This window comes from Macrobrachium nipponense, chromosome 6, assembly GCF_015104395.2.
Source record: "Macrobrachium nipponense isolate FS-2020 chromosome 6, ASM1510439v2, whole genome shotgun sequence".
NCBI classification, from domain to species: domain Eukaryota; kingdom Metazoa; phylum Arthropoda; class Malacostraca; order Decapoda; family Palaemonidae; genus Macrobrachium; species Macrobrachium nipponense.
This window is the reverse complement of record NC_061108.1, coordinates 43,566,269-43,580,525: the sequence shown is the minus strand read 5'-3', so window position 1 is coordinate 43,580,525 and position 14,257 is coordinate 43,566,269. Positions and strand designations below refer to the sequence as shown.

Here is a 14,257-nt window from a genome sequence, read left to right as displayed (position 1 = left end):
AACGAAGTCGCAAAGTTGATTCTATGTCATGTTTTTCCTAAACGCGTTGACTTAAAGGAGAACATTATTTTGGTTGTTTTATCACTGGCACAAACCCATAACAATGCAAGTGTATGTATGATAATTCTAAACTATTATTCACTACCAAAATAACGATGATATTTTGTATTGAAAATTAATGTTACGTATATTCCAAACATTATTACTACGTAGCATGAATAGTACTATAAAAATTTCGAAAGATAATCTTGCTGTGAACGCTACCATAATTTGATTTTCATATACGTACGTACATTTTGTCAGCTGGCTGGCCTCGCATAGATAAAATTGATTTCACTGATATGGAATTACTCCACGAATAGCCTTTTTAATTATGAAGATATGACGATAATATATAAGGTAAAAATGCTTTTATGTATTTCGTTTACGCTTCGTCGCCAATAACAAACAGCAATACTTACGATAATCTATGACAAATAGCGTTTGTATGACTTCATTGTTCAGAGAAGTTATATACGAATACTGCCAAAATAATAATGAAGTTCGAATTAATTTTAGCCTTAATGTTATTACTACTGTAATTACACTACCACTACTATTAAAATTTCTAAAAGTTTATCAAAACAAAAAATGTCGCTTTGAACGCAACCGTATACATAAACCATTTTCGTACGTAAAGGTATATGCTTACATTTTGTGGCTGGCCACTCCGACGATAAGTTGAGTGCAATGATGTGGAATTATTCTTCGAATAGGCTATTTATTATGAAGATATGACTATAATATATATGGTAAGAATGGTTTTATTACCTTTATTGTCAGTTAATATCATAATGTGAATGTTTGTGTACGTTGGTGGTTATCGCACTGCAACTACGCTTAGCCTACCAATGAACGTCGTACATAAACCTTGAATAGGCTATTTATTTCGAAGATAGGACAATAATATATTAGGTGAGAATGGTTTTATTACCTTTATTGTCAGTTAATATCATTATATGAGTCTTTAAATGAATGTTGTAGTTATCGGACCACGGCCGAGGGTTAGCCTACCGAAAAAATCATCGCATACGCAACACAACAAACCCGTGATGCAGCGATTCATACCAGTGATGTAACATGAGAAACGGTCCAAGAAAAAACCCGTGATTAACTGGATCCGTGAATACTGATCCGTGAATAAGCGATGCCCCACTGTAGTCAGTGGGGTATGAGCCTGAGCCACCGTAAAATGAAAATACCATTGAATATCAAAACTTGTATGGATTATCTGCCTCATCTTCCTCATCAGGGAATGGAACGCAGCTGAATGAGCCTGTAGCTCTGATATATCAGGTGGAACTTTTGACTCATTTTACTTTAGAGAACATCTAATGAAAGTTTCAGCAAGTGCAACACGAACGTTTTGTGTACTAAATAACGCCTCATATATTTATAATGGTTATAGAATTAGTGCAACCTGTTTTACGTAATTTTTACTTCCTTTACTGAAAGAATATTCTCCAGTGTGGATATCTGCTACTGCCAGAGGTTTATCTCATTTAGGTGGAGTTGTCGTAGAGGCAGGTTTCTGTTTCCTAATATAAACAGTTATTACATGGACTGTTGATAGATTTTATAAGTTGTATTTTAACATTGATCTTTCACATTCACAGTTGATCCTTGATCCCCTTTTCCTGCCAAGAGCAACCAGATTTGCTGAACAGCAGCACCAATATGCTGTAAATATGTCTCAATGTAGAACTTCTGAGTTCCAGGGATCCTTTATTCTTTACAATTGAACTGTACAACAGTCTCCCTGAGGATTATGTGCAATTAGAACTTTTAAAGTACAAGTGAAGGTGTAATGCGTTACTACCCTAATACAATTCTTCTTGTATTTTGATAATTTAATTACATTTTTATCCATTTATATATTTGTTAATTTTTTTTCTTTTTTAATAAGTGATCTCTTCTTTCTTTCATATTTCCCATTACCTTGCATTACTTGTTTTTACTGGGGTTGACTTTATGTAGTGCTGATATTGGATGCCTTTTTGTTGATGATTACCCATTATATTTAATTTATTGGCAGAGCTACATGAAGGGGAGTACAAGGGTGCAGAATACAGTATCAGCATCAGTGAAGAGCAAGCAACTGTTTCTTCTTTGGCTGGAATAAAAGGTCCCCGAGGCTCAGTAGTGTCTTCTCTCTCTGCTCGAATGTCACCGCCACCACCTTCCTCCCGCACCACACGGCCTCAGAGTTTTGCTCAACGTCTAAGGTCTTCAACAAAAATGAATAAAGGTACTTAGCTTTTAGACATGTTGCTTTTAAAAGTTCAAAGACATTTGAATGTTTATGTTAATGAAATGCATATACTGCATGTGCTGTTATTATCAATTATCATGTAAGATTACCTGAAAATACATCGACAAACTTTGTGTTATACTTACTCTTAAACTTTATTCATTCAGTTAGCAAGGTTTTTTTAATACAGAAAATCATTCATGAGCTTTCCTCATATGTGATTATTTGCCTATAAATAGGAGAAGTATCTGTTGTGTCATCAATCTAATCTTGGCTTAGCATGTAAAACTAGTGGATGGTTAGCCTAAAATGTTAATAATTCTTTTCCTCATGTTTGCATCAATAAACAAAGTACTGTAAAGTGATTTCATCATAATTTTGAGTGTAGTATCAGAAAGGTCAGTTTTTTAATAAACCCACATTATAGAAATAATGAATTCTTTCCAATGATTTTGTTATCACTAACTAAATATATTACATTACAAAGGATAATAGTTTAAGTTGTTTAAAATGCCAATAAATAATTATAGGCAAACTAAGAAGAAAATAATATAATAGCCTATTGCAAACAATTTCAGAATTAATTGCTGATTGAAACGAAGTATTTTTAAATAGGGTCCAAGTACTGGTGTGAAATGAAGCATCATGTAACAAGGTCTAGTTTACAACAGAGTTCAGCGTAGAAATTTGACATTTAACTTTGAAAAAGATATATTGGGAGTTGCCTTCAGTTTTGATACAATATTTGTAAAGGTTTTGTGCAAAAGAAATGGTTTGTTATGTAGTTTCTGTAGTTTGAAATTGAATAAATGTTCAGTCACACTTGGACATTCCGACATTCAGTAGGTGCATTTGGTATATACTGATAGTTGTAAGATTTTTTTATCAAACGGCTGATAAAATACTGTAATGAATATTTTAATACTGTAATGCACTTTTATAGGATACACAAATCTTGGTGCAGAGCGGGGAACTGGCAGCCCCTTGTTTAGTATTAGCGTAAGTGGCTCAGGACTTGAAGGAGCAACTATATGCTCTTCAGACAAATCACCACTTCTGGGTCCTGCAGAAGCTCCAGAACCACAGACACCTGTTACAGCAACTCCAAAATGCTGGCGCAATATTTATTACCTTTTGGATTTATACACCACCACACCTGAGACCAAAACTGTTCAGCAGAGGTAAGGAAAATGCGTGAATTTATTTACATATGCATAGTACTATGGTACATTAATTATTTATAACATGTAAGTGTATTAACATTATTATATTTTAATTTGACAATGACAGATAAGGGCCTCATATATTATTCTCCTATAATAAAGCTGTTCATTAAAATTTCCTATTTTTGTAAAGTTGAAAACTTTTCATTAGTAAACCACTTCAAAGCAGCTGTCAGTCTGTCATACCTACATAATCAGCAAGGCGCCTCAGTGGCGTGGTTGGTTTGGTGTTTGCTTCTCACCTTGGTGGTCGCGGGTTCGATTCTCGGCCATTCCATTGAGGAGTGAGAGATGTGTATTTCTGGTGATAGAAGTTCTCTCTCGACGTGGTTCGGAAGTCACGTAAAGCCGTTGGTCCTGTTGCTGAATAACCACTGGTTCAATGCAATGTAAAAACACCATACAAACAAACAAATACATAATCTGCATTTTTTCATGTATTCAGTTGGCAGATCTTGCTTTTAAGTAGTCTTTTTCATCCAACTTTAATTTACTTAAGCTTTTTATTTACCTGGCTTTCTAACTTATTGACAGAATTAGTTTAAGATGATGGTGTATAGCATTATTATGTTAAACAAGAGATTCATAATAAGTATTTTAACTTAAAATATTACATAAATACAAATCTTATATTTGCAAAATATGTAATTAAAAAATACTAACTTTATGTTTGAATATGTATATCAGTTATTACAGTCATATGAATTACTGTAGCCTGTTGTAGGCGTCGTAAGTCTGGAACATGCGTCATAACCCTGGAAATAATTTCTTATGAATATAATTGAAAAGCGTCGTAACCTCGGAACGTCGTAAGCTTAGACTGTTGTAACCTGGGGACTGCCTGTGTGTATATATATATATATATATATATATATATATATATATATATATATATATATATATATATATATATATATATATATATATATATATATCATACATACATATACATATGTATTTGTGTATATATATATATATATATATATATTATATATATATATATATATATATATATATATATATAGATATATATATATATATATATGTATATACTTATGACAAAGTGCCAAGTATCTGGTTACTACACTTACCATTCATTAATTGTTACCTCACAACTGCCAGACACCTGAACCTTTGTTACAGGTACTAAACGATTGAATACTCTAAAGGTAACAGTGATCTCTTAAACAACTTACCAGTATTGCAGAAAATCAGACTAAGTTCATCAAAACAAATGTGAGGTAATCTTGTAAGTAATCAAGTTAATTAAAGGGCATTACTCCATGAACAATTTAAAAGTCTTAAGTATTTCCCTGATTTCAGAAGTCTTAAGTACTTCCCTGGTTCTAACTCACTTCAAGTAAACTGAAGGAAAATAGCTCATTTACCACTCTATGTTTTTCTACCTAAGCTAAATATATAACACATTTATGTATACTATTGAAAAAGAAAACACTTATAAAAATTTTAAATACAAAAATTCATTATCAAACTCAAAATTTATAAGTGAAATTACTGTTACTTGAAAACAAAGCAAAGTTTAATTAATTCTTGAATTAATTAAGTAAAATTAAATCCAAATTAAATTATCACAAAATTCAAGAAAATTAATTCAATCAAAATTCAAAAGTGTTAGGCAATACTTAAAATTTGGAAATTAATTCACAAGTGCTAACAACAATAAATTGGTTCATGAAACTTACCTGTCAGATATATATATAGCTGTATTTTCTGAAGTCCGACAGAATTTTAAAAACTTCCGACACACGCAGTGGTCGGCCAGGTGGTTAGTACCCATTCCCGCCGCTGGGAGGCGGGTATCAGGAACCATTCCCATTTTCTATTCATAATTTTTCTGTCGCCGGTGCTGAAAACACCTGTTTTCAGTACCTCCGTCTTAGGATTTTGGAAACTTCATTGCCGCTAAGTATCCTTATTGTCTTTTGATTTATTTACTTGGATTTGTGGGATTTGTGGCTAGGCGTACGCTATCTTAAATTGATTTGAATTTGATTCATTTTTGCATAAAATATCTGAATCTAGTTAGGCTAGTTTCAGACGGGGTTGTCTGCAAAGATAGGGTGTGGCTACCGAAAGCTTCGGTAGATCCGCACTTGGTATGTACGAGGGGTATGGGTCTTGCTTCTTTGTTGAGATTTGTCATGTAAGGAGTGTGAGACTTTGTCTATTCCGTAAGGAAGACGTATGATTTGTATGTACGCAATTAATCAGTAAACATGTCTAATTCCGTAAGGAAGACGTATGATTCATATGTGAGCAATTAATCAGTAACAAAAGTCAGGGTAGTGAACCTGCTAACCTTCCTGTAGACTTTATTTTGCCTAACCCTGTAGTATGGCCTACGGGCTATGAATATGTCTACGAGAGGTGCTCGCTCTCCTTCATTGCTGTGAAGTGCTACTTCTGTAATTGTTACTCCTAACCCTGCAGTGTTGCCTTCGGGCCCTAAGCAGTGTCTGTAGAGGAATTGCCCTTTCTCTGATACTCTTTCTATTCTTAACTTAGAATCGAAAGTGCTTGCTTTAGAGAGTAAAAGTGAAGTGCAGAGTGCAGTGATACCCCTTTAGTGTAGTGGAGGGTGGCGTCAGATCGGCCTCGTTTCGCCTCTAGGCCGGGACCTCTGCTTGACTCCCAGGACCCGGGGAGGGAGCATGTCGAAAGCCTAAGGAGGGTTACAAGGAACCCCCACCGATCTGGCGTGCCTTCGGCAGTTTCTGATGAAAATCCCCAGACTGCCAAAGTGCGTGCGTGTGCACGAATCCTGAAAGATTGCTTCTCGTCCTCCGAAGCGTCCTCTCCGTGCAGGGGTTGGAGCTTTCGGAAGGACTCGCGCCCTCTAAATAGAAGCTTTATAGAAGAGGACGCTTCACGTCCTCTCTCTCTCTCTCTCGTTATGTTATGCGTTTCAGTGAGAAGTAAGAAGGCGAACGTCGCCCTGAACTCATGTCCGCGTCTTTCCACCGAGAAAATACGTAAAAGAAGTCATAGTAGCAGGAAGCTTTTGAGAGCGGACGCCCGGGACGCTCGGATGGATTCCAGGCGCGCGCGGCAGTGGACGCCGAGCGCGCGCCAGTGGACGCCGAGCGCGCGCGCCAGTGGACGCCGAGCGCGCGCCAGTGGACGCCGAGCGTGCACCAGCGCACGCCAGGTGTGTCGCCTGGCTGAACGTTTCTGTTGAACTCTTCAAGCTCTCGTTTCAGATTTGGGCCTAAAGAATTTTTACCTCTACCTTCGGTGATACCTTCTACCTCACCTGCAAAGAATGTGAAGTAGGCAGTGCTTCGGAGGAAGCTTAAAGTGAACAGACAACTTCTTCTTCGAAACCCAGCAAGACATCGGGTTTCGTGAATTCAAGAGGTCTCTGTCAATTAATATTGCTTTTCGCATAGGTGGATGGAGGTAAGGAAAGCTCAAGGGAAGATCTCGTTTGCTCTACCGCAACCTTTGCCATTCTGCCAATAAATTTAAGTTGCCACTACTGCAGTCAAGACTTTGCGATAAGGCAGTTACGGATTATGTAAGGCTCGATGTCCTGCACGTCAGGACTCTCGGCAACGTTCAGTAGGATTCTTGCAAAGGCACTCATCAAAAGGATGCTCTTCAGGAAAGCGCAAGACAGGACTTCCTTTGCCATACTGCCAATAAATTTTAAGCTTTAGCAGGCATTAGTTGTGATACGGGAGAGAGAGCTGGTTGGAGAGTTTCTTCCTCTTCCCAGGATAATTTTGCAAGCTTTTTAGCCCATCTGAAAGGGTTTTTCAGATGATAGATTTTGTTACTTTCTAGTCGGGACTACGCTGCCGAATTGAACATCGTCGTTCTACCTGCCGTAAGCCCAGTCTCTTAACAGGATTCTTGCCCCTTCCTCGTTTGAGACGGGAATCGGAAAAATTAAATGCTCGACTTCCTGGATTACGTTTTGTCAATTCAGTGACTTTCCCCCATTGACAATATACTTTCGTTTTGTCAAGTAAGTGAGTATCCCCTCATTGACAAAATATCTCTTTGTCCCGTAAATGGGTTAGTTCTCATTGACAAACATCTCATTAACTTGATATTGCGTAAGCGAATAAGCTCTTATTGACAAGATTCGGAAGAGCTCTCATTCGTCATTCGCAGACTCGTACAAGAAATAGACTTGTAGACTACGTCAATGAACGCTTATGTCCAATAAATAAGAAGTTTGAGCTGACTGTTTCGATTTTCTTAAGTTTTGTTCATGAAACTTGCCTGTCAGATATGTATGTAGCTGTATTTCCGAATTCAGCTATATATATGTCTGCCAGGTAAGTATGAACAAACTTTATTGTGATATAATTTCATATTTTGCCTTGCGTTATTTTACTTCTGGTTGGTTCAAGTCATATACGCTTGCGGTAGTTACCTCTTCGGATGGCAACGAGAGGTCTATTGTCTATTTTAAGGACATTTAATCGTTACTCCCTGCAGCCTTCCAGGAGTTTCCGATTTATCTTTTACCGTTGTATGGTAGTGTTCTGACGACACAAACGTATCTATATATTTAGCGTTTTCCGTTTCGCTTAAATATACCAGCTTGAGAGTCTTTCTGCTCAAAAAATAACGGACCTATTTCTTCGTAGAATAGGGTAGCTGGCAACCCAGACATAAGTTAAGAGACGACGTTCGTAAGCTGCTGGCTGCGGCTGTCACGCTGTGTTTGTCCTCCAGTCCAACCGAGCCAGTAACAGATCGTGCGCTGTCATGCGCTGTAGGTTACGTCTCTCTCTCCTGCGGGATTGACTGACTAACCGTATCTCTGTGCTGACGGTTACGTCTCTCCTGCGGGATTGACTGACTAACTGTATCTCTGTCCTACAATCACGGACTTTAGCCTAAGATTGAGGGGATTTCTTACGTGTATGAATAAACGTTGCATTCGTTTTGCCTTACTATGTTTAACAGAGTTATCTCTTAATCCTTTCGGTGCTCGTTACCGCACGGTATGGAACTACGAGTCTACCGCAACATTGCACTTTTATTTGCTCTCCTGCTTAGGCAAAGCGCAGCCTTATTAGGGAAGTAAGCATACTCGGGGAGGGAATGGATGAGCTTGCTGGGGACCATTTCCTTCCTGAAGAAGTTTGTTTCCCCGAATAGACTGCAATTCAGACCACAGTTTTTTCCTACCGGGAAACTGAAATATTATTCTAGATCTAGGAATGATTCTGAACATCTCTCAGTGCGTCTATCACCTGAGGTGATAGAAAGAAGGTGCCGGACATCTGGATAGGGTTTCAGATGTCCTGGATCTTAATCTGAAAGAAGTAAAAGCGATTCGGTAGTCCCTCCAGTCCTCGAAACGAGTTTTTGGGAACCAGTGGTCCAGATCAACTCTGATATTCCACAGCTCTCTCATATCTTAAGAAGTATCTTCTCTCGGTTCTTGTTCGAGTTTACGAGAAAGAGCCTATTTTAACAAACCAGGCGTAGAATGTAACGATACCTTCTACAGGTTTCGTTACAGGATTGCAAAAGTCCGTACGAATCGTCTCGATCGACGGCAGCAACTATTCACTTCCGAGTGGAATCTTTCTTTAGAGGTAAGTTGAGAGTTGTGTAGACTTTAGGGACGCCCTTTCATTCTTCTCTTCGATATGTTGAGGACGAAGAGGCTTCTTCTTCTCTGCTCCCTTGTTCTCGATCCGGGATCGGTACCATTAAACGCCATCCTATGATATTGAACGGGGATGGATGTTTAGTCTCTTTTCCCCTTTTTCAATCGCTTAGGAAATGTAATAAGAGCGGATTTATGACGTTAGTTTGCAACAGAGCGACACTGACGCTGATCGCCCCATGTTGGCCCTTCAGGATCCTGGATTCACAGAGGTCACATACTTCCTAGTTCACTTTCCAAGGACCTTTTCCGAGAGAGTCGGTCTACTCTAACTCGAAAGGTACCTATAACCTCCTCTCCGCTCTGAGTCTGACTACGTTCAGACTATCGAGATGTTGACAGGAATAAGATTACCGTCTTCCATTTCCGTCTGAAGAATGGGATAAGCTGGCAGTCACAACTATTAAAGAATATGCAAATATGTTGTTGACGGCCTTTGGGCTCAGAGATTTGCGTCTGTCAAACAACAAAGCCCTTCACGATCTTTGAGTTCTGTGGAATCTCGAAACTCGCTCACCATCTACTTTTTGTCTCACCTGTTTTCTCGGAGTCAGACACTCGTGCGAGATCAGGCGACATATAGTAGCCCTGAGTTTCTTGTTGACGAAGTCGGTTGCGTTTATACACCCCCGATGATCGTGTAACCATGAGACCAGGTTGGACTGTCAGGCATTCTTCCTTCGGGACTGAATCGCCTTTTTGCTCCTCGCTCCTTTCTCCTGGCACCAGAAGCTCGAGTCAGGAGTTGATTCGCTGACGACGTTGGGTTGCGTTGATACACCCCAAGGTTTGCTTAGATTGAATCGCCCAGGCAGTCCAGACAACTCATCCTTCAGCGAAGAATAGTGCCTTATGGTCTTCAGGTACAGCCTTGCTGTCCTTGATTCGTCTGACTGGTCAACTGGTCGGTCACCTGACGTTAGTACAGACGGACTGACTGTGCATGTCCAGATCGAAGCTTTCAATATGGAACTTAAGAACGTAGTCTGAAGTTCTTGATGTCAAAGCATTCGAACCTCTCCTACCTGTTAACTTCTTGCATGTGATCAGGAAGGCCTTCTTCTAACCACTCTAGATACGACAAAGAGGGTTAGTGAAATTTTAAGCCATTCGTCACAAGTTTTGGCTTTAGAGAACACAAGGCGGTGTGCTCTCTAAGCCTTCCGTTGTGGCCTAAGAATGGAAACCCGTTTTGTCCTTGGGCCAGGAGCTTGGAAGCAAGGATGGCACAAGTTAGTGGGCAGGAGCCAGAGAGAGTCCTGTGCCCTGTCGGGTCTCTCAAGTTTATCTACATAAAACTCAAGAAAAGTCGAAGTCATTCGGGCAATCTGCAGTGTTCCAAAAAAGACCAGACTTGCCCATATCGAAGAACACCCTGGCTTTAGTGTTAAAGGAGTTCTTTCAAAAATGCTCCTTCATTGTGTTTGCACAAAGATTTGAAATCTTTTTATCTGAATGCTCACGAGGTGAGGGCGCGGCCTCGGAAGCATTTCAACAGATCAGGCACTCAGCAACATCCTGAGTACCAATGTTTTAGCGAAGCAAACTCTGTGTTCACTTCACACTCCCTGCGAGATGTGAAGATGGCATATGAGATCTGCTGCTCGCTAGGGCCATACGTGTCTGCAGACACAATCTTGGGGGCAAGAAGTACCACTCATCCTATCCTGCTAAGAAAATGGTTAGGAAGAGCTCTTAATTTAGTTGTTGAGTCGCCGACAACGGCGACTTCTTAACTCTTAAGCCTTAGTTAAAACACCTTAACTTTGGCTAGGTTGGTCAGGTGGTGATATATATATATATATATATATATATATAAATATATATATATATATATATATATATATATATATATATAATATTCATTTATTTTACTTCTTTTAGCCCTCATGGTATGGTCAATATGGTCTAGTCACGTCGTGGTCTCGCCCCTGTTGACAGATCATCTGGAGTGCACCAGCTATATAGGTCTCTACCTCGCTGGCAACTCTAGTAGCACAAGCAGACTTACGTGGCAGTAACCACGAAGCCAGCTATGCTAACAGGTGGAACCAAGATGTAAATCATCTGCATGCATTTGTTTCCCAAAATCCTTCTATTCTGTCCCTTCCCACCTCCAAAGGTGGGATTCAGCTATATATATATCTGACAGGTAAGTTTCATGAACAAAATGATATTGTTATGATACAATAAAGTTTGTTCATACTTACCTGGCAGATATATATAATCAAGTACCCACCCACCTCCCCTCAGGGGACAGTGGAAATAAAAATTATGAATAGAAAATGGGAATGGTTCCTGATACCCGCCTCCCAGCGGCGGGAATGGGTACTAACCACCTGGCCGACCACTGCGTGTGTCGGAAGTTTTTAAAATTCTGTCGGACTTCAGAAAATACAGCTATATATATATCTGCCAGGTAAGTATGAACAAACTTTATTGTATCATAACAATATCATTTTTGAAAAGAATTCAAAGTAAATGCAAATTCACAAGTGTTAAATTCAAATAAATGTGCAACAATTAAGTAATGGAAATAACTAAGTTAATTAAATTGTGAATGTAAATGAAAACACAGAAAAATATGGAAAATACCAAAATTGTTAAAAGTATCAATCACACAGAATATAAAATAAAAAGACACACTTCAATAAGAAAATGGATAAATGCACTTCAAATGAAACAAATACAAAACACAAAAATTTGCAATGTGTAAAAATGTAAATCGTTTCACTCAAACCATGGTAACCATTAGTTATTAGTTTCTTACCAAACCACTGACTATTAGTTATTAGTTTTTACCAAACCATCGTAACCATTAGTTGTTGGTTCTCTAAACCATCGTAACCAATAGTTATTAGTTGCAACTAATAAAAATATAACACACTTTACCTTCTTGGTATACCAATTTTCTTTCTTTGCTGCAGCTTGTTTCACACTTTCACAAAAACAGGTGCCGTTACACACACAATTTTTGTTCAGATTCCACAAAAGCACTAAATAATATTAAATAAGTTCTAAGAAATATAGAATCTGAAATCTACAAGTGACCAATGTCTAAATATAAAATATTTAAGTTACGTTAATATGAATCCAAAAGTGGCATGCGAGAGAGAGAGAGGGAAAGAGAGATCTGAATCCTTTGAGGATTTAAGCCCGAATGAAATCCTCTTCCTTGTATGGGTACTTCAAGAGCCTGACAGGTTCAAAACGTTTTGGGACACGCGAAAGATGATGCAATTCTTTCTAGAAGCTTCGAAAATGACACAACTTTACAGAAAAAGTCGTGAAATCTGCACGTGGTTTCGGCAACGAAGTATGCATATGAAACCAGTCAGTTCAACAAAGACACGTATTTGATCGAAACAGACTCGAGCAAAAGTCCCTATCAGATGTTATGACAGATTTCCCAAAACACAATGGAGACCTCGATGTCTCTAATCAAACATGTTGACAGATTAGGAAAGCAAACGGAGATCTCAGAGTTCCTCTAATCTCAAGGTGATGAAAAGTTACTAAAACAACTCTAGCTTCGAACGGACAAAGATAATCTCTCTCTTTCTACATTCTACGTTATATATTCTTTTACATTATGTTATGTGAAATCTGAACACACATTTAAAGACATCTTAACTCTAACCAGCTAAGGAATCTGAAAAAATGTTGCAAACTCTATATATAACATTTTATACAGTCAAAGAGGGGATATATGCATTTTGAAAGTAGCAATAGATAATATACCTCCCCCCAGAAGATTGTTTATCACAGTGTTGAATCCAACGATTTGCAACAGGATAAATAATCAGCAACTACATTGCTTTTGCCACTAATGTGCTGCACTCTTAAGTTATACTGTTACAGGCACAAAGACCACCTGGTCAGTCTTTGATTATGATTTTTCATTCGCTGGATAAAGGATAGTGGATTGTGATCAGACAACACTAAAATTTCTTCATTCCTAGGTCTTTTCACATACACTTCAAACTTTTTCAATGCTGTTATTAAGACTAAAGTTTCCTTCTCAATGGTCGAGTATACTTTCTGCTGTTTTTTCAGTTTTGAAGACATGAAGCACACAGGATGGTAGATATTATTTTCATCTTCTTGAAGTAGAACAGCTCCAATGCCACAGTCAGAAGCATCAACTTATATCACAAATTTCTTGTTAAAGTCTGGAGCTTGAAGTACTGGTCTAGAAGTTAAAATGGCTTTTACCTTCTCTAAGGATTCTTGACACTCTGGAGTCCAAACAAATGTAGTTTTGGGACTAGCTAAGTCTGTCAAGGGAGCTACTACGGCTGAGAAATTTGGGCAGAAACGACGATAGAATCCAGCCAGATCTAAAAATCTCTGCAGCTGTTTCGTGGTAGTAGGTGGGGTAGCCTTATGGATACCTTCTACATAAGCATTTACTGGAGCAAGAAGGCCTTTCCCAACTTCAAACCCAAGATACTGCACAGTTGCCTTTCCAAACTCACTGTTCTCTAGGATGACTGTTAATCCTGCTTCTTGTAGTTTCTTGAAAACTTTCCTCAGAATCTTCAGATGTTCTTCCCATGTTGTAGAGTAAATCACAATGTCATCCAGGTATACACCTACTCCTTCTATCAATCCTAGCAGTTGATCCATCACTCGTTGGAATGTTGCAGGTGCATTCATCAGACCAAATGGCAGAACAGTATACTGATACAGTCCAAAAGGAGTAATAAAAGCTGACAGCAACTTCGCATTCTCATCTAAGGGAATTTGATAATATCCTTTCAACAAGTCTATCTTGGAAACAAACTTGGCTTGCCCAATATTATCAAGTAACTGATCTATAAGAGACAAAGGATAATTGTCAGCCACACTGAGGGAATTCAGTTCCCTATAATCAGTACACATTCTAAATGTCCCATCTGGTTTCTTCACTAACACACATGGAGAACTGAAGTGACTTGAACTGGGGTCTGCTAATCCATGTTGCAGCAAATACTCAACTTCTTTCTTCAAAACATCTTGATGATAAGGTGATAAGCGATAGGCTCTCTGCTTGAAAGGTTTTCCATCTTCTTGAATCTTGATCTCATGCTGGGTCAGATCAGTACG

General features: G+C 38.5%; 1 protein-coding gene across 1 annotated transcript in view; it reads left to right on the top strand.

Moving 5' to 3' along the window:
- The window catches only part of LOC135216205 (bridge-like lipid transfer protein family member 1), a 94,012-nt gene that overhangs the window by 62,248 nt on the left and 17,507 nt on the right, over positions 1 to 14,257 (top strand). Inside the window, exons 7-8 of the mRNA XM_064251342.1 lie at positions 2,075 to 2,287; positions 3,234 to 3,471. Coding sequence (XP_064107412.1) covers positions 2,075 to 2,287; positions 3,234 to 3,471 — 451 coding nt within the window. The remainder of the gene's footprint in view (positions 1 to 2,074; positions 2,288 to 3,233; positions 3,472 to 14,257) is intronic.